General features: G+C 43.1%; 1 protein-coding gene across 1 annotated transcript; it reads left to right on the plus strand.

Annotated features, from left to right (window-relative positions):
- The first annotated feature begins 1,009 nt into the window (after positions 1-1,009).
- Positions 1,010-20,197, plus strand: FDX1 (ferredoxin 1). The gene is made up of 4 exons (XM_059818202.1): positions 1,010-1,176; positions 9,672-9,796; positions 12,545-12,674; positions 17,679-20,197. Exons 1-4 carry the CDS (start codon positions 1,010-1,012, stop codon positions 17,791-17,793), a joined length of 537 nt encoding a protein of 178 aa, XP_059674185.1. The 3' UTR covers positions 17,794-20,197.
- Positions 20,198-25,727: the final 5,530 nt, after the last annotated feature.

A 25,727-nucleotide genomic window follows, 5' to 3' on the forward strand; every position in this document is an offset into this window, starting at 1 on the left:
TTTCCAGCCACTCGTCCCCAAGCCTGTAGCGTTGCCTGGGGTTGTTGTGGCCAAAGTGTAGAACCCGGCACTTGGCCTTATTGAACTTCATCCGGTTGGCCTGGGCCCATCGATCCAGCCTGTCCAGATCCCTCTGCAGAGCCTTCCTACCCTCAAGCAGATCAACACTCCCTCCCAACTTGGTGTTGTCTGCAAACTTGCTGAGGGAGCACTCTATCCCCTCATCCAGATCATCAATAAAGACATTAAACAAGACCGGTCCCAAAACTGAGCCCTGGGGGACTCCGCTTGTGACTGGCCACCAGCTGGATTTCACCCCATTCACCACAACTCTTGGGGCACAGCCATCCAGCCAGTTTTTTACCCAGCGAAGAGTGTACCTGTCTAAACCACGGGCCGCCAGCTTCTCCAGGAGAATACTGTGGGGAACAGTGTCAAAGGCTTTGCTGAAGTCCAGGTAGACAACATCAACAGCCTTCCCCTCATCCACTAGACGGGTCACCTGGTCATAGAAGGAGATCAGGGACCCCACCGCGGCCCAGGCAGCGCTGAGCCCTCGCCTTGGCCCGAGCCGTGACTAAACCTCGCACAGGCCCAACCGGGTAGCGGGGCAGGACACGTCGGGTTCCACGGGACCACCTTCCCGGGAAGAGTAGGCCTAGGGCTTGGATTTGGGAACCAGAGCGCTTTCACCGGCCTACGGTGTAGGAAGCAGACAGGAACCCGGCGACGCACAGGGCCCCGCTGCGAGCCCCGTGGGCGAGTAGCACCCTGCGCCTTTTCCGTAAGGCCCGGCCCCTTACCGTGCATCTCTGCGCACTTTGCGTAACCCCGCCCTTCCCGTCGCGCGGTCACCTCTCACCGCCGTCAAAAGGGGGCGGGAAGTGCGTTACGTAGGCGGCTGTGGGAATCGCCGCAGCTTGTACCAGAAGCGTAAGCGGTGGGACTTTGCCCCCGCCCCTCCTCCGGTGCCGGCGCGGAGGCCCCGCGCTCCCGTCCTGCCGTCGCCATGGCTGCCCCGGGGCCGGCCCGGCTCCTCCGGGCTGCCGCCGCTTCCTCCCGCCGCTGGCTCTTCTCCGCCTCGCCGGCAGCCGGGACGAGGCCGGGCTGCGGCAGCGCCGCCGCTGCTGTGCGGGCAGCCCGGCAGTTCAGCCTCTCTGCCCGGACGGTGCTCAGGTAGGAGGGTCGGAGCCGTGAGTCCTTCCCGCCGCAGCAGTGCCGTGCCTTTCCGGGCCGCTGTCTGGGCCTCGGCGCTGAGGGCACCCGGGGCCAACAGCCACCTGTGGCACGGGGCGGCCGGGCCGGGATGGCGCTGCGTGACCTTAGGCCGGTCGCTCGCCGCGCCGGGGCCCGCTGTCCCGGCCCTGCCGCTGTCCCGGCCCTGCCGCTGTCCCGGCCCTGCCGCTGTCCCGGCCCGCTCGGGGCAGGTCCCGGCCTCCTCCTCGGCCCCCTCACGGCCGCGCTTCGCCCTGGCTTTCGCCGTCCCGCCTGCGGCTGCCGTGGCGATGGCACTGAGGTGCTCTGCGGGGGGACCTGCCACCCGCCTCCCCCCGGGCTGTCGGCTGAGCGCCCTCGGCGGGTGGGGCGAGCGGTGTCCCGCGAGGCTGTGCCGGGGACTGTTAGCTGGAGGTGCCCGTGGGCCGGCCTGGGTTAGGCACCGCACCGACCCTGCGGCGCGGTTAAGCCACAGCGCCTATGTGATCTGGAACCCTGTTGACAGAGCTTGTAACGTTATGGAACGCTAAACTAGGGTTCCTAATGTTCAGACTAGTTTCTAAAAGGTCGTGACTTTACCTATGTTGCTTTTTCATGCAGGGCAGTGCTTGCTTTTTTTTTTTTTTTTCGTGAAAGTTTGGCAAGGCTTGTGGCAAAAGTACAGCACATCAGAGAGAGGTCAATACTGAAGATCTCTTCTCCCTTTAGTGTCGTTTTTCTTTACTGAAGAGCACTCGTGCATCTAAGTGTGCAGAACTCCTCCTTTCCTCACCAGTTACGTATAAGGAGGTGTTTCAAAATGCATTACATCTGTAGACATTTAATAGTCCACTGCCCACAACTATAGATTTGCAACTTAGTATGTGTTAGTCAAAGACTGTTTATGCATGGCCTTCTGGCTTTTAGCTTGTATATTCAGAGATAGGTCAGAGCGTACAGTTAACTCTCAGTATTTAAGATGCAGAAGTTTTAAAAGCCTTACTTGTTTGCTAGAGAAGTTTCTTTCACTCTGAAAAGGACCCATGATCAGCTGTCCAACATCAGTGGTATAGCCTAGCCTGTTTCCAGAGGGTTGGGTAGTGCCCTCACCATCAAAGCTGTTTCAATAGTTTGCTCTTAAACTCTCCTGTAGGTGTTCTATTACTTTGTTCCAGCAGATACTTTTAATATGGAGAGACAAATGAACTTTCTAGTCTAGGACTCCCATATGATATAGGTAGGTTGCTAATTTAGATCTCTTCTTTGAGTGACCCTGCTGAGTGTCTTAATAAGTCTCCACTGAGTGAGTGCCCTGACCATCAGTTATTTTGAGATCCCTGATTAGCAGTTTTTCATTCAAAAATGGTTTTTGTAAAGTTGTCAAATTTTTAAAAGGTATTTAAAGTTATTTAACAGTGTAAAAATGGGAGGAAAAAGTATACTAGAAAGGGAAAACATTTCCTTGCCTAATAGTAACGTAAGACCTGTAATCTCCCAGGTCTTTCACAAACAGACTGAATACAGATTGGAATTTATTCACATTTATTGCGCAAGCATACTGGCAAAAAAGCTCATGCAAGCAAGTATTTCAAATGTATTGTTTATATACTCTGTTGTAACCTGGTTGAGTGAGTTGGGAGCAAAAGAAAATCCTTGTTTCTTTCATATATTAGTGTTCTCTCCACTTACGTGGAGTCCTACTATTTCTGGATATCATATTATTTGAGACCCAGTTCCTGAACGTTATATAGTCAGTGTTACTCTGGTAAAAAAGATACATTATTGTTTGTACATGTAAAATTAGCTGTATTTCTGTCTAGAGGATGAAGACCTATCTATATAAATCATCAGCTGAGGTGATTCTTGTGAGTAGAAGTTCCCAAGGGTTTCAGTGAAGTATCAGGCATCATATTTTCATTTCCATTGCATTCTTTCTCTTGCTCCATTTTTATCTGTTATTCTCCCTTTGCATTTCATGGTGAACAGTAGTTATCTCAAATTCTTTTATACCGGTTTAAATAGCTGTACAGTATTTTTGGGGCACAATATAATTACTACATGTTTTAAAGATTAGTTTAGACTTAACTGCCATATTTCAATTGAGGCCTGTGTAATAGTTTAATTCATGAAACTCTTCAGGCAATTAGGTAGGGCTGTTAGATTTACCATTTAATAAAAGATCTGGGAATAATAGAGTTGGTCTTGTCATGTGCAACACCAGGCTACTGTTGTTATCTTTGTTTTGTTTGGAGGAATGTAAGAAGTGGAAGTAATAGCTGGATACTACTTTTAAGGGGGAAGAGGTAGCTGTCAGGATTCTTGCTGTAGTTACTCTTTTTTGCATGGGAGGGACAATGAAGAGCATTTACAGTTCTCTGGTGCTCTTCTGTGCATTTGCAGTATGCTTGATTTAGGGTATCCTGGGGAAGCTTGATAACAAAGCTGATAGTACTGTGGCAACCATATGAAGAAATTAATTGTATTTTAGATCTGGTGAAAAGGGTTCATCTGAGCATGAATTGAGATAGTTAAGCTTTATGCAGATTACAAAATATGTTTTGTCCTTCCTGATGGTCCTGAGGCTATTTATACTTGCATAGACCTGGCACATGTTTCATGTTAATTGCCTGTGACTAGTTCACAGTATGGTGGTGTTTGTGGGGTTTTTACGCAAGCAATGTCTGGGTAGACAAAAGCCATGTTACTTGAAATTTATAAAGCCTAAACATTGTTTCATGCAGGTGTGACTTTAATTTTTTAATCGTATCTCCCCGTCATTGAAAAGATCAGCACAGTGTGTGTTTTGAATGTCTGACTAGTCTGATTATTACATACATGCTGTTCTGAAAGTATTTTCATCACTCAGGCTCATGCACAATAAAGCCTCAGTGATTTTTTTTTTTTTAAATTAAACATTTTGGCTATGTGAAGAGTGGTAAAGAAGTCAATAGCAGAAAAACAGATCCTACTGAAAGACTTAAGAAGGCTATCTCTAACTTAACTAAAATTTATTTATTTGTAATAATCAACCAGGGTGGATTAGTTCCTGTCAATTACTGTAGCGATCTTTAACAAAAATCAGTGACTTAGTGGTGGTACTTTGGTTTGTCCCCTTGCTGCATGCCGCACCAGTTAGGCATGTACAGCCACGGTGCAGTTCCACAGGTGGCTGAAGCTAGTGTAAGATTTAGTACCGAAAAGGGGATCCAACTCCTGTTTCCTCATTTTTGTTGTGGGTAGTGATGCTTTTGTCAGTTTTGCTTGCTGGTTCAGCTGAGACTACTTTGTTTCTATGGTTGGTTTTCAGCCAGATCAGCAAAATGAGTTGACTTGCTGTAATACTGGTGTGTGGATGATGGCAGGGCAATTTGGAGTGGGGATCACCCAAACCCACTATTTTATATTAGAAAGAGATCAGCTTAAGCTGTTCATGAAGCTTAGATTGTGTTATTGCATCATAAAGTTTCAGTAACACAATTGTTTTAAACTGATGTAAATTTCATATAACAGGCAGATCCAAATGTGTACCAGTTCTGACATCCATATGGCCATTGACCTGCGAAGGTTGGGTTTCAGCCAGTTTTGTTTCCAGACCCAGTTTACTGCATGACAGTGTGAGTGCTGGAGGTAGAAGGAACAAAGGAGGGGGGCCAGGACCATTCTTCTTGTGCCAGGTTAAAGTGTAATCACAGGTGAAGACAGTTTTCAGGTGTGTTTTGAAAACTGGGAGGAAGATGACTTGTCTTTTCCAAAGGTTCCAGTGATGTAGTGGATGGCCAGACATCTTGCTGTTTGGTCCAAGTTACCTGTGATTACCTCATCCTATAACAGAGGAGAGGGTATGTTTTGGATATCGAACAAATATTTAGTACTTGCCATGTCTATACCTTGGGCAGAGGATGCCCATAAATGCAAGTACATCTTGCATAGGGTCTCCTGTCAGCGTTGTGTTTATCCTGTTACAGAAATATTTCAGTAAATGAGTATGTTTTGGTGAGCTCTGGGAGGGCTTTTTGAAGCAGTTTAAAAATACACTGTCCGTGGCTTACTTTGGCTGTCAGAATGTGAATCTATACCTTTCCAGATGCAATCTAAACCCATCAGTCTTAAACTTCCAGTGAAGGTGGTGAATTTTTCACTAGTATATCTAAGAAGTGGGTGCTTGTTTCCTTGGTTGTTCTGTGGGAGGTGTTAACATAGCAGAGGAGCAAAAAGAGCAGAGTGGTAACTTAAACCCCCACAGAACAGTTTGCTGGAGGTGGTCCTTTGATATCACAGGTGACTGTGCAACACTAATTGCATTTTGTGCAGATAAAGATCTTTAAGATCTCTGAATTTTATTATAGTGCTTTCTTCAGTTGCGTTCTGCAGGTCAGCATGGTCAATCTTTCAGTACTGATTATAATTTTGGTATGAATTTATAGTTAATAGTAGGTTGTGGCTGCCTTCCAGGGAATGGATGGTATGACAAGAATTGAACACAACATCATAATGAATCACGGCGCGTATTGCTGCTGACTGAGCTTACGGTTGTGGCAAGTACATTAAGTCTACAGCAACAAACATCTAGCTTGTTTTGAAAAACAACAAAGCTCAGATTGCTAAAAACACATTTTCTTTTACAGCCAGTTCCAAAAATAAGCAGTTTACTGATGTTTCAGTATGGCCACTTTCAAATTTTTGCTTTAATATTTGGCTCTGCAGGCTAGAGTTTTCAAGGGAGTGACTTGATTTTTCAAGCTTGTATGCTTTCCATATGATAGATCACTCAAAGACCAAATTACTAAAGAGATTAAAGGTAATACTAAGCATGCTGTTCTTAAATGTGGATTTTGCATTGAAACATAGATTTTTTGCATTAGCTTTCAGTTAGTTTATTTATATCACTCATCTCTTAGCAGGTTTCATTGCTTGTCCATCCAACAAGTTTTTCTTGTTTTACTCACTTTTTATAGGAAAGAAAATAGTTTAAAAACAAACAAGCTGTATTTTAGTTATAGAATCACAGAATTCAATGTGTTGGAAAAGACCTTCAAGATCATCAAGACCAACTGTAAACCTAACCCTGCTAAGTCCACCACTAAACCATGTCCCTAAGCACCTCATCCACACATCTTTTAAAAACCTCCAGGGATGGTGACTCCACCACCTCCCTGGGCAGCCTGTTCCAATGTCTGACAAGCCTTTCGGTGAAGAAGTTTTTCCTATTATACAATCTAAACTTCCCCTGGCACAGCTTGTGGCCATTTCATCTTGCCCTATCACTTGTCACTTCCAGGTAGTTATAGAGAGCAATAAGGTCTCCCCTGAGCCTCATTCTCCAGGCTAAACATCCCCAGTTCCCTCAACCACTCCTCAAAAGACTTGTGCTCCAGACCCCTCACCAGCTTTGTTGCCCTTCTCTGGACACACTCCAGCACCTCAATGTCCTTCCTGTAGTGAGAGGCCCAAAACTGAACACAGGATTCGAGGTGCGGCCTCACCAGTGCCGAGTACAGGGGCACGATCACCTCCCTACTCCTGCTGGCCACACTGTTTCTGATACAGGCCAGGATGCAGTTGGCCTTCTTGGCCACCTGGGCACACTGCTGCCTCGTATTCAGCTGGCTGTTGATCAATGCCCCCAGGTCCTTTTCCACTGGGCATCTTTCCAGCCACTCTTCCCCAAGCCTGTAGCGTTGCATGGGGTTGTTGTGACTGAAGTGCAGGACCCGGCACTTGGTCTTGTTGAACCTCATACAGCTGGCCTTGGCCCGTGGATCCAGCATGTCCAGATCCCTCTGAAGAGCTTTCCTGCCCTCAAGCAGATCAACACACCCACCCAACTTGGTGTCATCTGCAAACTTACTGAGGGTGTGCTCAATCCCCTCATCCAGATCATCGATAAATACATTAAAACAAGACTGGCCCCAGTATTGAGCCCTGGGGAACACCACTTGTGACCGGCCGCCAACTGGATTTAACTCCATTCACCACAACCCTTTGGGCCTGGCCATCCAGCCAGTTTTTTACCCAGTGAAGAGTGCACCTGTCCAAGCTGTGAGCATCCAGTTTCTCCAGGAGAATGCTGTGGGAAATGTTGTCAAAGGCTTTGCTAAAGTCTAGGTAGACTATATCCACAGCCTTTCCCTCATCCACTAAGTAGGTCATCTTCTCATAGAAGGAGATCAGGTTAGTCAAGCAGGACCTGCCTTTCATAAACCCACGCTGACTGGGCCTGATCGCCTGTTTGTTCTGTATGTGCTGTGTGATGGCACTCAAGATGATCTGCTCCATAATCTTCCCCAGCACCGAGGTCATGCTGACAGGCCTGTAGTTCCCTGGATCCTCCTTCCGGCCCTTCTTGAAGATGGGCATCACATTTGCTAAACTCCACTCCACTGGGACCTCCCTGGTCAGCCAGGACTGCTGGTAGATGATGGAAAGTGGCTTGGTGAGCACTTCCGCCAGCTCCCTCAGCACCCTTGGGTGGATCCCATCCGGTCCCATAGACTTGTGTGTGTCTAAGTGGTGTAGCAGGTCACTAACCGTTTCCCTTTGGATTGTGGGGCCTTTGTTCTGCTCCCCATCCCTATCTTCCAGCTCAGGGGGCTGGGTACCCAGAGAAAACTGGCCTTACTGTTAAAGACTGAGGCAAAGAAGGCATTACGTACCTCAGCCTTTTCCTCATCCTTTGTCACTATGTTTCCCCCGGCATCCAGTAAAGGATGAAGATTCTCCTTAGCCCTCCTTTTGTTGCTAATGCATTTATAGAAACATCTTTTGTTGTCTTTTATGGCCAGTGCCAGGTTAAGTTCTAGTTGGGCTTTGGCCCTTCTAATTTTCTTCCTGCACAACATCCTTGTAGTCCTCCTTGCCTTCCCCTTCTTCCAGAGGTCATAAACTCTGTTCCTTTTCCTGAATTCCACCTAAAGGTCTCTCTTCAGCCAGGATGGTCTTTTTTCCCCACTGGCTCGTCTTCCGGCACATGGGGACAGCCTGCTCCTGCGCCTTTAAGGCTTCCTTCTTGAAGAGTGTCCAGCCTTCCTGGACTCCTTTGCCCTTCAGGACTGTCTCCCAAGGGAGACTCTGTCTGCCAGGCTCCTAAATAGGCAAAAGTCAGCCCTCTGGAAGTCCAAGGTAGCAGTTCTGCTGACCCCCCTCCTTAATTCTCTGAGAATTGAAAAATCTATCATTTCATGATCATTGTGCCCAAGACGGCCTCCCACAGTCGCATCCCCTACAAGTCCTTCTCTGTTAACAAACAACAGGTCCAGTGGGGTGCCTTTCCTAGTTGGCTCACTCACCAGCTGTGCCAGGAAGTTATCTTCCACACACTCCAGGAACCTCCTGGGCTTTTTTCTCTCAGTTGTATTTTATTTCCAGCAGACATCTGGTAAGTTGAAGTCCCCCGTGAGAACAAGGGCTATGGACTGTGAAACTTCTCCCAGCTGCTTATAGAATATTTTGTCTGTCTCCTTATCCTGGTTGGGTGGTCTATAACAGACTCCCATCATGATAACTGTGCTGTTGGCCTTCCCCCTGATTCTTACCAACAGACACTCAACCCTATTGTCACCATTGTTAACCTCTAGACAGTCAAAACACTGCTTGACATACAGGGCTACCCCACCGCCTCTCCTTCCTTGCCTGTCCCTTCTGAAGAGTTTTAGCCATCCAGTGGAGCACTCCAGTTGTGTGAGTTGTTAGTATTTTAGCAGCTTTCCTTTGATTTGCATGTGAAATCACACAATATGGAACACCAAAAAGCTATTTTGTTCATATTAAAAGCATTAGTCGTAAGAAATTTTTATGCAGACTGCAAGAGAAGTTTTTCTTAAATAAGTATAATTGTCTGAAAAGCAAAGCAGGAAAATACAAAACCTTCCTTCTTTGAAGCCAGCGTCAAAACTCTGAACTTCACTGGAATTAATATGTACAAAGTAAAATCCTAAGACAATCTGTGCTTGAAAAAAGCAGAATGCTTTTAGAGTGTTTTCATTCTTGGGAGGAGAACATAATTAAATACTGGAACTAATAAAGTAAATTGCCTTAAACTAAGCAGAAATGGGAAAATTTTTGAATTGGTCCTAAATGACAATGAGAGCAATTAAAACTTTATAAATCCAAAGGAAGACTCCACAGAAAGCAGTGAAGAGAAGTATTTAAAATAAGTACTTTTATTTGGTAAAAATGAAAATATTGTGCCTGAAATAAAATGGCACTCACTCTCTTCAGTGAAAGGCAAAACATCAGGTTCCTATATAGCTTCTAGTGACAAAACACAAACCGGATTGGTTTTTTTCGTATTTTTTGTGGCCTTTGTTCAATGTACAGCAGTAAATGCCCATACCTGTTACAGCTTTTAAAAGCCAATAACTTAGGTTTCTGTGCTCTTAAAGTTGATAGTGGCTACTGGTTTGGTAGTATTCAATCAATTTAAAGATCTAAATTCTGGAATTCTTTCTTTAATTCCATTATATACTTTTCTTTTTCAGCTCAGAAGATAAAATAACTGTTCATTTCATAAATCGTGATGGTGACAAACTAACAGCCAAAGGAAAACCTGGGGATTCACTGCTGGATGTTGTTGTTGATAATAATCTAGACATAGATGGTTTTGGTAAGTAGATTCACTGAATACTGTATCAGAAATTATATTCCATTACCAGTTTATTCATAAATTTTTATAGAATCATAGAATCATTTAGGTTGGAAAAGACCCTTAAGATCATCAAGTCCAACTGTAAATGAATATTTATTGATTTATTTATGTATAAAACCTAGCTCTACTATATGTGGATTTTCTCACAATTTTTTTCCTGCAGGTGTGTAGAATATTTTTGGTCAAGTTCTAAAAAAAAAAAAAAAATATTTGGGGTGAGCCTTGATTGAGTGTTAAAGCTCTTCTGAGCTAAAAGGTTCTGGGAGCAACACAAAACTGGTGTATTTCTAACAGTGTCTGGTTACTTCAGTGTTGCCATAGTGTCTCAGTTTATTATCAGGCTTTTTGTAGCACAAATTGCTGTAGTACTTGAGTGCTAAGTGAATGAAACAACCAAATCCATGTCAGGTAGCAGGGAAGAGCAAAAAGTTTAATTCTTATTAAAGGACTGGTATAAAGGAGACCAGTGCCCTAATGAAATTCTAACTCGGTACAAGTTCTGTTTAAAATCAAAATAGGAGCAAGTTATAACACCTCTCTATTCTGTCAAACTTTTATACTTTCCATAGTTAGTTCTATTGGAGTTGTAGGATTCTGCTCATACAAAGCAGTGGTGTTTGGTAATGGCAATTAAATACCTTAGGACAGGTATTTACATGAACATGAGCTTAAGAATTAATAGTACAAACTAAAGCAGGGAACGGAAGTACAATTTGCAAGAGTGAATGCATAGCATGGCATGGTCAGAAAAAAACCCAAGTAGGCTACTGTAGCACAGTTTGAAGTCTGAGTTATGCTTTATGTAAGTGCAAATAAATTTCACTGCTAGTAATAAAATCTGTGATAAGACTTCAAATCTCAGACTGAGACGGCAACTCTTACGTCTAGAGTTGCATACATTTGGGGAAGAATTGTCTCTTAATCTGTAATGTGTTGGGATAACTAGCTCTGTGTCAGTTATTAAATGTGTCATATAGGCTTATGGCTAGTCTGCTTGTATTCTACAGTAAATATTATCTCAGTTTGTGTAAGTATCAGCCATGTTAAAGCATTGTGGTAAAGTGGGGAAAAAAAGACAATGCTGTCAATAAACAGAAGCCAAATTAAAAATTGGAGATACTGTAACAATCTTTAATTATAACATGTGCTAGTCCCATTTCAATAATCATTTGATAATGAAACATCATACTAGGGCAGAGAAATAATGCAGTATAAACAATGTAAAAATGTATGTTCTGTGTTCAGAAAAAATGAAGGAATGTGAAATGTGAATCTTGCCTATCTACTTCTATCACTAGGGGGCATCCCATGTGCAGTAATAATAATAAAAATACCTTTGTGTAAAGACTTACAAAACTGTTGAATGATTCAGCTGTACTCAATTTGTTTGCTACTGCTAGCTTCACAGTTGCAGAAAGACCTTCCACTGGTCAAATAGACTGGTCGGTGTTCTTTCTCTTTTCTTCCCCCCCCCCCCCCTTCTCTTCTCACCTCACCCAACGTTAAAACACTTAAAGTGCTGATACGACAAATTTTACATTATTTGTCACTTTAAGCTCTACTTTGTCATGTGCATTTGTATGTACCTGAAGACGTGATACATTTTTAAAATCGTCTGTTAGTACAGTGTCGTGCTCACTTTGAATATATGCTGTTTATACCATTACTACATGTAACAGCACAGTGCTTTCTGTATGGTTCTTGTGGTCTGATGAATCCCACTGTTTCTTTTCATAGCTGTGGTTATACATGCAGCCTTGCTTCCCTTTGTTTCCACATGAGTACAAAGGTGATGTGGTCACAATACTCTTGGTTCTGCTTTCCTTGGAAATGAGTAAATAAGTTAAACTTGGCTAATGTCTTACCTGCTTCTCTTTTATAAATTTAAATCAGAGGTGGGGGTTTGTGTGCCCCAACTCCAATCTCCACACAAGTATGAAGAGTTCAGCTTTCTCCTCTTGAAGTCACATGTTTCTTTTTTCAACAAAGTGGAGAACTTGGTGCCAGCCCTATACAGTGGCAGAGACAAATTTGTTGGTGTTCAAGCTTTTACTGTCCTGTGATGACCTCATTGTTCTAGCAGGTAGATGTAGTTGATGTTGGTTCTGTTCAACCCTATGACTAGATCCTTGGCTCAGGCTGGATTGTCTAGTGGTACATGTAGGCCTCGAACACAGAGAAAACGATCTCTCTCTAGCCTGACTACCTTTGCTGCTGGGAATTAGTTTTCTGTTAAGTGAGAAGAAATGCCAGGTATAAAATCCCTCCTTCCTGTACTTTTGAGGAATTTTTTGTATAGCAGGTGTCTTCTGTTGAACTTCTTGAGGAAACTCTCTGAAAACTGTGGGAAAGAAAGGGATAGAAGGGTCAACCTTGGGAATAAATTAAGTAGTGTTGATTGAAAGTGTTGTCTGCTTTTGCATTCTTTTAGTAGAAGACTTCTCTCTCTTCGAATAGTAGAAAGGGAATTAGTGAAGTATTTTAACTAACTACAGCATTCAAGTAAATCTTAATGTTGTGGGAACTGTAGAAATACTATTGACAGTTGAATGCAGAGTAGATATATGCATGTGGTAATGTATGAAACATTAATTTTACTAATCAACAGAGATGCTTCTTGTATGAGACAAACACATATAAAGGATTTCTTCTGAAATTCTGCTGTAATTCGCAACTTGAATTTTCTGTTATCTTGGGTTTTTTTAGGTGCATGCGAAGGAACGCTAGCCTGTTCAACTTGTCATTTAATCTTTGAAGACCACATATTTGAGAAACTAGATGCAATTACTGATGAAGAGATGGACATGCTGGACCTGGCATATGGCCTCACAGAAACGTAAGGCAACATAACACCTTCACTACATCAAAGAATGGAAATAAGGGTTTGCAGATGGGGCAGTCCAGTATTCTTAGAATGCCTTAATCAGCTTTTAATGAATATCTGGACTCTGTTACACAAATGGGAGTGCCATGTTTAAATATTGTTTATCTGAATTAATATTAAAAAAATGTCAGTAGTGTTTTTGTAAACTGAAGAGTGGCACTTGCCAGTACTTAGCTTATCAGAGGTGTCTGATGCAGAAGTGTCAGATACTGAAGTATGACCCAAAAACCCAGTTCTTTCAACAAAAACTTTGCCAGTGCTGTCATGTGTGTGAATTTTCTTGTTCTTGTTTCCCTTCCCTTCTGTTTTCTGTCTCCATTAGTCTTAGCTAGTTAATGAATTTTATGAATGTGTTTACATTAGTATTTTAGTCTTGGTCAGATCTTCTTTTCACAGAATCACAGAAGGGTTGAGGTTGGAAGGGACCTCTTGAGGTCATCTGGTCCAACTGCCTGCTCAAGCAGGGCCACCTAGAGCCGTTGCACAGGACCATGTCCAGATGGCTTTTGAATATCTCCAAGGATGGAGACTCCACAACTGCTCTGGTATTTATGTACATTGATAAGATCCCTGTCCCAAGCCTTCTCTAGGATAAACAGTGTCCCACATGGAGTGTCCCCACCTGCCATGCTTTGATTCATGTCAGAGTGCTCTTAGAGCACACAAGCCAGAGTCCCTTTGGGTGAAACTAATCCCAAAGTGTGCTCTAACTGCTAATTGGTATTTCAGTGCATAGGATTAGACCAGTGGTAGTCTAAAGTAATCCTCTGTTCTACATCTCTCCCACCATCACATGCTTTGTAATCAGGGTTTCACATCCTCATCACAGACCCATTCTTCATGGGCTGCACTACTTGCTGGTGTACACATAGCTTGTATCATAGAACGTATGCACATGAACAATAGGCAGCTATGTCTTACAAGGTTTCATAAGCCCTTTCCTTCATGCTTCAATGGAACTGCTTGTTGAAGTTTTTGAGAATCTTTCCAATTATGTCAGAGGACTTTATACCTGGCCTGTATAGCATAGGGGTTTTTATGCCTCTGCAAAGGAGTACTCCGAATTGACTCGTTTATCCCCTTAAGCTAGTAATGGGAGTTCTGTACTAATTGTTTCTACATGAGGGCACACTTTTTCTCACTTCAGCCAAGTCTTAACTTTTCTGGGAAGTTGTAAAGGCAAAGAAGTCAAGCATATGAGAAACTTGTTTCAGCTTCTTTTGTTTTATCCTTTTTCCTGTCTCCCAAAACCCATTTGCAATCTTGAGGAAAAAAAAAAACCCCATAAGCCTACTAAGTGTGAATTTAGTTCATTCTTACCATCTACCATAATTCTCCTACAAGTTTTTAGGTTCTGGGCCAAACCAATTACCTGGTCTTCTGTGCTGATATAAGCTTGTATAATGGAGATGCACTACTACGCGCTGTCATAAGTATAAGGTGTTCTGGTTTAACCCCAGCTGGCAACTAAGCACCACACAGCTGCTCACTCACCCTGCCCGTGGTGGGATGGGGGAGAAAATCAGAAGGGTAAAAGTGAGAAAACTCACGGGTTGAGACAAAGACAGTTTAACAAGTAAAGCAAAAGCTGCAAACACAAGCAAAGCAAAACAAGGAATTCGTTCACTACTTCCCATTGGCAGGCAGGTGTTCAGCCATCTCCAGGAAAGCAGGGCTCCATCACGCATAACGGTTATCTGGGAAGACAAATGCCATAACTCTGCATGCCCCACCTTCCTTCTTCCCCCAGCTTTTTATGGCTGAGCATGATGTCATATGGTATGGCATGTCCTTTTGGTCAGTTGGGGTCAGCTATCCCAGCTGTATCCCCTCCCAACTTAGTGTGCATCTCCATCCTACTTGCTGGTGGAGTGGTGTGAGAAGCAGAAAAGGCCTTGACTCTGTGTAAAGCACTGCTCAGCAGTAACTAAAACATCCCTGTGTATCAATCAACACTGTTTCCAGCACAAATCCAAAACATAGCCCCGTACTAACTACTGTGAAGAAAATTAACTCTACCCCAGCCAAAACCAGCACGTAAGGATAAAGCTTTTTCTTGTCAGTGACTCTCTGGATTGGGAAAGTTTCAGCTAGAAGCTGCCCTGAAGGTTAATGGTTTTTTAAAATGAGGGTCTACTTAGAAAGGTTAAAACAAAGCTGTTTTGAATAACTGCAGAATAGCAGCTATTATTAAAAGTAGTAAGATGGGGGGACACAAACCCTGGCAAATGTAAATGTTTAAAAATAATACTAAAGAAAAAATCAGCTGAGAAATAGCTTGCTAAAAAGTAGAAAAATATTTTTCTTTCTAACATCAGAAGCAGGAAACTTCTTCGCGTGAAGAGCCAATAGGTGATGTAGAAGGTGCACTTAAAATATAAAAAGATAACATAAAAGCAAAGTTTCTTTTGCATTTTTGTCTCTAGAGATGTTACAGGATGTCCATGCACTGAAAGGTTTCTTTGCAGAGGGTTTCCTGGAGTATCTGTCTCAAACTGATGTATCCATAGAAGTAGTATTACAGCAAATAAGTAAAATGAGTAGTAACAAATGGTAATGACTAGTAGCATTCACCCAGCAGTTCCGCAGGAATTCAATATGACATTTCTGAACTACTGTCTGTAAGGCTTAATTAGTTGGTTTAAAACTGCTTCCATGTCAAAGGAATGGCAGGTAGCAACCCAACTTTTAAAATGAGATCATCGGAACAGTGAGTCCGATTCCATACTGGACACGTTAATTGTGTGTATGGGCTGTTGGTTTTTTATAGTTTCTGCTAAATAATGGTAGGGAGAGAATTCAACAGAGCTTTTGTAGAGGGAAGTAACAGATACAGGAGTTCTTCAAATGAGTCACTGAGCATGAAGAAAGATCTTACAGTTCATGTAGTTTACTTAGGTCCAGAAATCCTTTACTAAGGTCTGAGTTGCAATGGCATAAGAGCAAAGGCCCTGTAAAGGATAAGTATTTGGTTAAAAAAAAGTCTTTTAGCAAGGTACAAGTATTTGGCTGTCTGGTAAGAGTATGTGATGAGCAGTGTGTTCTAAAAGTGATTGTTGCTGGGTTTTATGTAGGGAGCATATCTGTGGAAAAACTTGCAAAAAGAGAATGAAGAATAAGGTTTGTGTATAGTGGTGTGTTGTGCAGTGTGGTAAAATCGAAAACTGTCAACGAAGGCATGCGCAAGGATCTTGTGCTGTTGAGTGATAGGAAATTAAATTTGGTGTTAAAAGGTGCAGATAAATGTAGATGGAGAGGTGAGCAGAACAGTGGTAACGTTGCATACTTGAAACAGGCTGTCAGCTAGCTAGTGTCTTTCCAGGAATGTCAGCTTAAGGTTTAGTGTGTTAAAATAAAAAAAAACAAAACCAAAAAACCAAAACAAAAAAACCCTCAAAAAGGTAAATGGAACATTGGTGATACTAGTAGGAACAGGTAGAAAACCAGAAAATACCATTATATGACAAATGGGGATTCACCATATATTTATACTTGTGCAACTGTGACTTTCTGTTTTATAGTAAATGAGAGGAAATAAAGGGAAGGTCTATAGAAGTGGTTAAAGGTGGAATGGCTTTTATGCAGGAATTGGCTAAATCAACTTTTTTGGGGTCCAAGCTTCTTCAGCTTTAAGGGGTGAGGGAATCTGGCTAAGTATCTACAAAACTGAAAATGCTGTGGAAGAATTTGAATAGGAGAAGGTAGTTTGTTTCTCACAGTGTTATTTAGTGCTGCCTAGGTTTTTTGTACTGCTGTGTAGCAGGCTTAAAATAAAGGGCAGCGTTATTTCACGGGAAGTGAATCTCTTGCCACACTGCAGAGTACCTAGGCAATTAGCATTGGTCTTTAGTGAAAAACAGATGCTTCAGTCAAATTAAGCCTTACAGGCGATGCTACGTATAAATATCAGAAATCACATCTCTCTAATAGATTTCATTTCTAAAGCTATTCTTACAGATGCATATTCATGAGATGAAGTCTTCTGGTAATGTATGTATTTATACATACTTTCCAATAATTTGAAGTTGGTGTATACAGTCACTTACATAGAAATATTACTTTCAGGTATAGTACCAAATTGGGAGCTTTAACAACAGTTGATCACTACATGCTTGAAAGACTTCTGTACAGATATTAATGTAGTACCATTTTTTTAATACCTCTGCCTACATTCCTATGCTGATTGAATTATTCAGCTGGTACTACAGAACATTGCCCATCCTTGCTGATGTTAAGTATTCTATACTTAAGTATCATGGCATGCACATTAAATTAAAGATATCCCAGCAATAAAAGTGGCTTGTGGTGTCTGCAGAATTTCATGGTGGTATTAAATAATTTGATTTTAATTGCTCACATACAAGATTTTTTCATGCTGAATGATAGGTAAAAAATGAAGGATTGCATCTCCTCAGGTGCCATGGGTATTTTATCCTTCTCCATATGTTTCTTGTCTTTTCACTCTTACCTTTCTGGCTTGATGACCCAATCTTGAGTTGTTCAGTTTGAAAACATTGGGCTGTCTTCAGGCCCTGGATAAGTTAGGCTATGCTTTTTCTGAGGCTTTCATTCAGATTGATTGCCTTCATGTCTTCAGAGATGCCAAATCTCCTTCGGGAGATCGAGTGTCATGCCCTGCACTTGACTGAACTGTTAATGGACCCTTGAAAATGGAAGAGCCACCCTTATACGTTGTGTCGCAAGTAGGAAGTACTTGGTGTACAACTTTCCAATGTACTGAACTCTGTTACTTCATGTAAATTGTGATTACTGCCACTCATATCTTTGCATTGATGCATGCAATTCACTACTGGTCTTGATTAAGACCATGCACAAGGGTAGCTGTTTCTAGATCTTAATGTGTTTGGGATGGCTGAATGTTGGAGGCATAAAGGGGTAAATACTGTTAGGTATATGATTGGCTAGAACTAATGACAATGTTGTATTTCCCTACAGATCACGTTTAGGCTGCCAAATCTGCTTGAAGAAATCAATGGATGATATGACTGTTCGAGTACCAGAAGCTGTTGCTGATGCTAGACAATCAGTAGATATGAGTAAAAACTCCTAAAAGAAAGTATCTTAGGAGTTTTAAAGAAGCTTAATTATTTTTATAACTTATTTTTAAATGTGTAATTAAATATGGAAACTTACATAATTGTGAGTTATTTTATATGACTATCAATATTAGATTAATGCTATTTTAATTTTCTTTATAGAACCTCCTATATTTTTACGCTTAAAATGCAATAATACTTCTTATAACTGATCATTGGATTATAAATGTTAGCAAGTGTATTACAGACTTCATATAACATTATTCTGCCAAAACCTTTAATGATGTTTGAAAACTGGATCACTTCTAAAAACCTCTGGGCATTTCTAGGTTTCAGACCTGGTTATGTAAGAGAACAAAACTTGTAAAACTGCATGGGGTCTTTTTGAAGTGTTGTCATTAAAGATGGTATGCTCAGAGCTAATTCATGTTCTCAGTAAATACGATACTTCCTCAGTAAATAGTGGATTTTCAGGGTAGGTGTTTTCCAAACTTTGGAATCTTAATGAGAAGTGGCAAATTTTGTCTTGCAGAAATACTGATAAAACCATGAAATGTAGGGTCTGATACAGAATGTTTGCACCTGCAGCTTAATTGCTGCAGTGCATCTCTTGCCCAAATCAGAAGTCAGTAAACCTCAACTGTATTTATGTTTGACTACACCACAAATACGGTGATACACATGGCTTAGAGTAAAGCCTTGGAGCTGTCTAATGGGAGGGCTTAACCACTGGAGGTAAATGTAAATTCTTGCTGTTCTCTGAAGATGTCTGAGTTGGGATTGAAGAGGGCAATGTTTGTCAACATAAGACTTGTTCTGAAATCTTTATCCCTTACTTTTTTGGTTTTGAGCTTGTTCACGAGGCAGTCTGATACTAGCTAGGGCATTCAGCTTGAAGAGATTCCTAGATTCTGAGCCTTGCTCTCAAGATCATTTCTGTGATGGTTGATGTGAAATGACCAAGTATATTCATTCCATAAAGATGGACTAGGTTCTCCAGAAGAGGTAGGGAGACTCCCATGGTGGGGTAGCATGTGGACTGATGATGAAGAGCTTTCAGTTGGATCTTGTTTTAGTCTTTCTAAAGTAGACCAAAATAAAATAATGTCTCTAAAGACTCTTTAAGCAACAAAAATTGGAGAGAATAGCAAATACTTAGATGAAATGATTGTCACTAATATAATAGTTATTCCCCTTATAAGGTCATTTTGGGGCATATTTATACATATATAACATGTTTATTTACATTTGAATGATCTAATGCATTCATTAATGCCTTATTTGAACTAGTGGCAATGACATCTAGATGTCTTTTCTTGCATTATTATATTTATGGGAGAGAGGAAAAAATATTTTTCCAATGTCAAATATTAGGATTATTTTGAGCTTCATAAAGTGAAAAAAGTCCCTCTTTGTTATAAAAAGAAATATTTTCTAGAACTGTACTGAAAATGGATCTAGTTAAGATTCTTTAATTTCTTCTCTGAGGATCTATTACTTTGTTTCCTGGTGTTCCCGTTGGACTTTCCCCTAAAACAAGATATGCTTAATGTGGTCTGCTCAGAACTTTATCATATAGGGTTTTCAGAATACACTTCCTATTTCATCTAATTCAAAATATGACTTCAGAGTTGAAATTTTCTGGCTTTTTGGAAGACAGAGAGAGCGAGGTTGGGGCAAAAGGTGAAAATAAAGTGAAGAAATGTTCTGAAGATAGTGCTGTCTTTCTCTTCAACTGCTGTGGCTCTAACTGTAATTTAGAGGTTACCTTCCCACAATCAGGCGCTAAGGTAAATCAGTTCTCACTTTGTATTGACTTTGTCCTGAGTTCATTTATGTACAGTAATTATTATTAAATCTTGAACTTTTCTTACATGAGACACAGTTCTTCAGCTTCCAAGAGAGGGAACTCAGGTCATAACCAGAAGTACTGTGCATTCTTACACAGAAAAGAAATCCCAGGTTTCAGTGTAGCTGTGGGGTTTGAGGGTAGGTGTTGGTGGTTGGGTTTTGGGGTTTTCTTTGTTTGCTTTGGGTTGGTTCTTTTTACTTACAGCACCAGGCACTTCTCAGTGTGGGAATCTTGAAGCGCTTAACACTGTGTTAAACAAACGTGAAACAGCTCTCATGTGACAGTTTTCTTTCTAAGCCAAGGTTGTTTCATTGTGCATTTCCTGTGACAGCTTCTCATTACAAAGACTTCAACTCGCCTATAGTGTGCCTGTGGAAGGAATTCTTTAGCACAGCAAGGCAAAAAAGGACACTTTAAAGTTCATCTTAAATTCTAGAGGTATCCCATGTTGCATGCAAATGGAAATCTCAGAAGGCAAAGGAACTGACATGTAATCCCCAAAATGCACAGCTTGGAGATACTTGTTTCCTTAGTGTCAAAATGGTTTGCAAATAAATCTTATTTTATACCACTTTCTGACACACCTTGTTTGTATTGATTTTCCTTCCCTCTTTCTCCATGTCATTGAATGTATTTCTGGGTGTAAAGTGGAACTTAACAGTTAATGATGCACACTCAAGTGTAAATATGAATTGTTGTGCAATGACACACAATTAAAACATCAAAGCTAGTTAAATATATATTTATTTACTTTCTTGTCTGAAGAAAGATTACAGATAACCTATTTTCTAAAGGCATTTACTTTCTCTGTCAAAACATGGAGTCAGTGGGTCTCTTCTGCCTCTCTCTCCTCAAAAGTGAGGAGAAAATCAGCATTGACTTTGTCAGTGCTGTACTTGTTAGTGTTTGGTATGATGTCTGACGGGGAAGGAAGGGGGTGCCTCGTGCTCCACTGTTGCTACATCTTATTCTGTCAGGGGAAGTGTCCATCATTTGGACTGCAAGCTGTTGCTGAGGAGAGGAAGAGGCACGTTCTCCAGGCAGTTTGTTACTTTTTGATCACAAAAACTTCTTTTAAGGCAGGTATGTCCAAGCTTAGTTCACATCCCCCTTGGAGGCAAATTAAAAAGGCCACATCCAAAAAAGCTGCAGTGAAAGTGGCAGTGCTTCCCCCACTCACTGCTCTGGGTGTGGAGAAGGTTTCCTACAACCTGACTTTGTTTTGTCCTTGCAGAGGACAATGTGGTATACAAAGATAGGTAGACTAAAAAAATCCTCATTCCTTGAGAGGAAAAAGGAGAAGTAAGTCTTGGAGAGGAGACACTCAAGCTGAGTCACTGAGGTATCAGATAGTAGAAAATGTTGGAAAGGGGCTGCAGCTTCTGTAGATAACTCAATGATTTCTCCTCAAATGATCTGAAAAGATGTGAAAGGGGAATGGGGCTTTCCTGCATCATGGGGGGTGGGCTGTGTAGATCCGCACTCTGCTGGGGGCTGTAGTGCCTTGGTGCTCGCTCTTTCCCTGTTATGCTGCCAGGAGAGCAAGGAGTGCAGTCCATACATAAACCAACAAGCATTAAAAACAATCCTGAGATTTACTTTCTAACCTGGTCACCTGTTAAATGCTTTTGGTTTTTTTATGTGAACCAGTCCAAATTCAAAAAGGTCTTGTTAAAAGTAATTTCTGGCCAGCAGTGATTCAGCATTTGCAACAGGGGCAAACTCTTCATCTAAAGCCATGGCTCCATTGTGCACAGAGGAGTATCTCTGGGGTCCCCCTCCATGGTCCTGGAAGCTCCCTTGAGCAGAAGGGTTATTTAGAGCATCATCTAACTGCCCATGTGCTTCCATGAGCAGTGTTACCTCATTCTGGCCAGCGTAATCCCCCTTGTTCCTAACCCCTTCCGCATCACAATGCCTTCTTCCCTGAACAGGCAGTAGGGTACGTGTCTTGCATCTGCTAGAGATCAGAAAGAATAAAAAGGGTTTGGGACAGACTTGGTAGAACCTTTTTTACGTCCGCTTAGGTACAGCAGAGCTTCCACCTTCCCATTCCTGGCTCTTCAGAGCATGCCTGGGCTAGACAGGGTATGGTCTGAAATTCTCTCAGCTGGTGCTGACCCCAGGTGGTAAATCCCCACAGCACAGCACTAGTAAGAATTAAATTTTGGAGTGGGAACCGTGCAGCACGTTAAAGCAGCCGTGCATGTGAGCCCAGCTCAGCTACGGCTTTCGGGTGGAGCTGGTTGTTATGGAGCCGGCTCGGGTGTCTGTAGCTGTGAAGGAAACGTAGGTTCAGTGTTGCAGTGGAAAAGAGCTATTGCCGGATCCAGCCAGGCCTCCACGGCACTGGGTACCTGCGCTGAGCCGGCGGCAAGGCTCAGCATGGAGTCCCATGGACAGGCAGACGTGCAGACACGCATGCATCAGCCATGCTGATCAATGCAGACAGAAAACATGGCGCCAGCCATCTCCCTCGTGAGCCCCAAGCCCCTGCAAGCAGCATCCCTGTCCGTCCGTGAGCTGACAGGGAGCCTCTCCCATGGACCGTGGGGTGGTGGCTCCCCGTGGCAGCCCTGGGAGCAGCCCCGTCCGGGGCTCAGCCAGCTCTGGTGAGGTTACAGGGGTTCCCCTGCCCATCATGGTGCCTCTGCTCCTTCGTGTTCGTGGGGATGAGCCGTCAGTCACATAACCTAACACTATTCAATGCCGGGACGGGACATTTGTTCTCCTGGTTTCTCCAGCGCTACAGCAGGCAACAGAGGACGCATTACACATGAGAAGTGGTAATGACATGGGACAGTGGTGCCGAGTAAGTAACCGCTTCCAGATACTCCGGGGAAGTCTGTGGGTGCCTGTGGCAGCTGTACCTGGGTTGCAGCTACGTCTGGGTCGGTTTTCTTCCCGCTGGCAGCAAACTGCCGCTGGCAGCTGATGGGCTGAAGTCTCCGGGTTTGGAGAGGTCAGTCCTGTCTCACTGAAGGAAATGCCAGGCCATAGCTGGCGTTTCTCCTTCAGGCTGTCTTTCATCAAAAATGGCTCTCCTTAATCCAGTTTTGGATCAAACAAATATCCAGGCAAGCTGGAGGGTCTTACTCCATCCAGGTGCATCTGAGCAGGTTCAGAGGCGGGTTAGCGGCTCATTAACTCTTCCTCAAGTAACAGCCCTGCTTTGCATAGGTAAGCCAGCCCTAGCTTTTGATCTGGTGGATGCTCACAGGCTTTACTGGTAATGCTTTGGAAGGAGAAGGGCATTGCCTTCCTAGAAAACTCTAACTGGAGGGGAGAAGGGGAAAGAGAGAGCGAGCTGACACAAGGTCATGGTGATGCAGCTGCAGCCTCTTGGATCCACGAGAGAGGCAGACATATACCACCCAGGGAGCCAGCGATGGGTTTTGGCCAGGGATAAAGGTAGGTCTCATCTCAGAGGAATGTTTAACAACAGATGAAAATAGCTGTAAAAGAAAACAAATGGTGTCATAGAGACAAAGCATATGGTAGCTCGGAGTGACGGGGAGGCTCGTTCAGGCTGTGGTTCAGTTCCAGGGGACTGACGACGGTCAGGAGGGAGCACAGCAGGGGGTGGCCAGAGCAGGAGAGTTTCTGCTTCAGATTTCAGCACCTTTTTTTTCCCTTCCGGCCTAATTGAGTTGTTATGATCACCACAGCCATTGGATTACCGTCAGAAATTAGGAAAAACACATTCTGTCCTGGCATGGAGAATAAAAACCAATCCATGTCCCTTGCCTTGAAGTTTCCTGCCCTTCTGGGGCTATCCTTCAAGGAGAAGGGCAGCACAGGAGCCTCTGAGGCAGAGCTCTGGGGAAGCAGAGCAGAGCTGCCCCGAGGGTGAATGTTGTCCTGGCAGGGAAGCTCAGGAGACTGGGATCTCCCTCCGCTGAGTGATGTAGGCAGCAAATGTTGTATTTCCAACTCAAACAGCTCGCATTTGATCACTGTGCGCGAGCTTCACATTAAAAATGACCTTAATTAAAGACCTCATTGCCGGTCTTCATTCTCTATCACTTTTGCATTTTATTAAGTATTTGCCTCTGGATAAGAAGGATGGGAAATATTTCCCTTCTGATTTGTCTGTTATAGTACTTATTTTCAGAGATAAAAATGCCTAAAGGAGGCACAAGACATCAGAGACCTTTACAGAAGCACACAGAAATGAAGGGGGGAAACCAATTACCGGGGAAGAGGAGTTAATTCTTGGAGTAAAAGTACGGAGTAACCACGGGACATTTGATATGGTATTTCATTGCTTATATAACTGGTTAATCGGCACTGCCAACTGCCCAGTGCTGGGCTGCTCCTGGTTTACCATAAAGCCCTGCCTTCACCATAAATAATACATTTAATCCATTTCTGCTTCCTTCCAGCTGAAGCGCTTCTATAACGGCTCTAGATCCTAGGAATTTTGTAACATTAACCTTCCTCTGAGGGTCAGGTGCCAGAAATTCTTACTCTCTGGCAAAATAATTTCCCCAAATCTTTTTGCTAGCGAGTGAAAAATGAATCCCAGCTCTGAGCCCAAAGTGAGCTGGAGCTGCAGTACAGTCAGTCCAAGCACAACTGCCCCGGCACTTGCCGTATTGCACCAGGCAGACGCAGTCAGCAGCTCATGGTTTCTGCAATGAGATACATGGTGCTGTGTGGTGTTGGGTGCGTTGTGGCTTGTTGTTGTTGTGTGGTGGGTTTTGGTTTTTTGTGGTGGGCTTTTTTTTTTTTTTTTTGTGGTTTTTTTGGGTTTTTTTTGTTTTGTTTTTTTTTTTTTCCAGGTTGGACTTGATGATCTTACAGGTCTTTTCCAACCGTAGTGATTCTGTGATTCTGTGATTCACAGAGAACGATAGGGCTTTTTTTGCGCCTTCAAATCTGGAGTGCATTCAGAAATACAAAGGAAGGTCCTCTTGCTGAAAACTCCTGGTCACCTTTCAGCCTGGAAGGAGACCTGTGTTATTTAAGGAGTTCATTCCTGGCAGCAAATTTGGGTGGATGCTGCTCTGACAGCAGGTCTGAATCTGTAAACATTTGACCCAAATCCAGTGAGGGAAGAAAAAAAGCCTTTAGCCGATCCTTGCCACTTGCTCCCCATCTCTCCAAAATAAACAGACCGGTATGTTTTGGTTTAGCAAAAATGTTAAAACAAATTACATTTTATACAAGTCACAGTACTGTTTCAGAAGTGAAAACAGCAATATTCCTTCCAGAGCACGTGGAATATTTAGATATAAAAATAAACCATCTAGCCAGGCCCCACTGGCGCGTGCACTGAGCTCCCAGCCCGCTCCTCTTGTACTCCCTACGCTGCTCTCGCCGGAGAGCCCCTGATTTATCGACTGTTTCCCTCCTGCTCCATCGCCTGCAGCTCCTCGCTCAGATCCCATGACTTCCACTCGCTCAGTGGGTACATCTGGGTTGGGTTTTTTTCTGCTCAGTTCCTGTCCTGTTTATTGTGTTTCTTTGTCAGAGAGACATGGGGTATCCTGCAAAAATTTCCTTCTTAACGCGCAAGTTAATATTTGTATTAAATGCAAACTCTGCTCATTTCAATAATCATGAAATTCTTCAGCTTTCTCTTACTTTCTGAGTAACTGCAATGCCTGGCATCCTGACGGGGTAAACTGTGGTAGAAATGAAAGCCCCTCCAGGAGCCCAGGGAAAGGGTGCAGGAGCAGCTCCCGGCTCCAGAGCTGCATCCTGGTGTTCCAGTACTGGTGTGGCCCCCTTCAATCCCTGGGAGCTGCAGGGGGAACTCAGGGCTTGACCGCAGCGTAACGCTGAGGTACGGCTTGGTGCACAGAGCTGAAATGAATTTGCGGAGCACACCTGTTCTCGCAGCTTGGCAATGCCAGAAAGCCTCACATTTCTGCTGCGTGGCTTTTGCCAAAGCTCCTCCTGTAAAGTGCTGGAGATGGACTGGATGGCTGAGCATACAGCAAGGGGCAATTTAATTAGTGACTACTGAGAAACCTCATGTCTGAACAGCTTCAACCGGCGCTGCGTCCTTCGTACGCTGTCTCTGCCAGGCACGGCTCTCTCTTCAGTTGCTATTAACTTTGATAGCTTCCTTAAAAAACAAATTATCAT

This window comes from Gavia stellata, chromosome 1 (genome assembly GCF_030936135.1).
Source record: "Gavia stellata isolate bGavSte3 chromosome 1, bGavSte3.hap2, whole genome shotgun sequence".
In the NCBI taxonomy this organism is placed as follows: domain Eukaryota; kingdom Metazoa; phylum Chordata; class Aves; order Gaviiformes; family Gaviidae; genus Gavia; species Gavia stellata.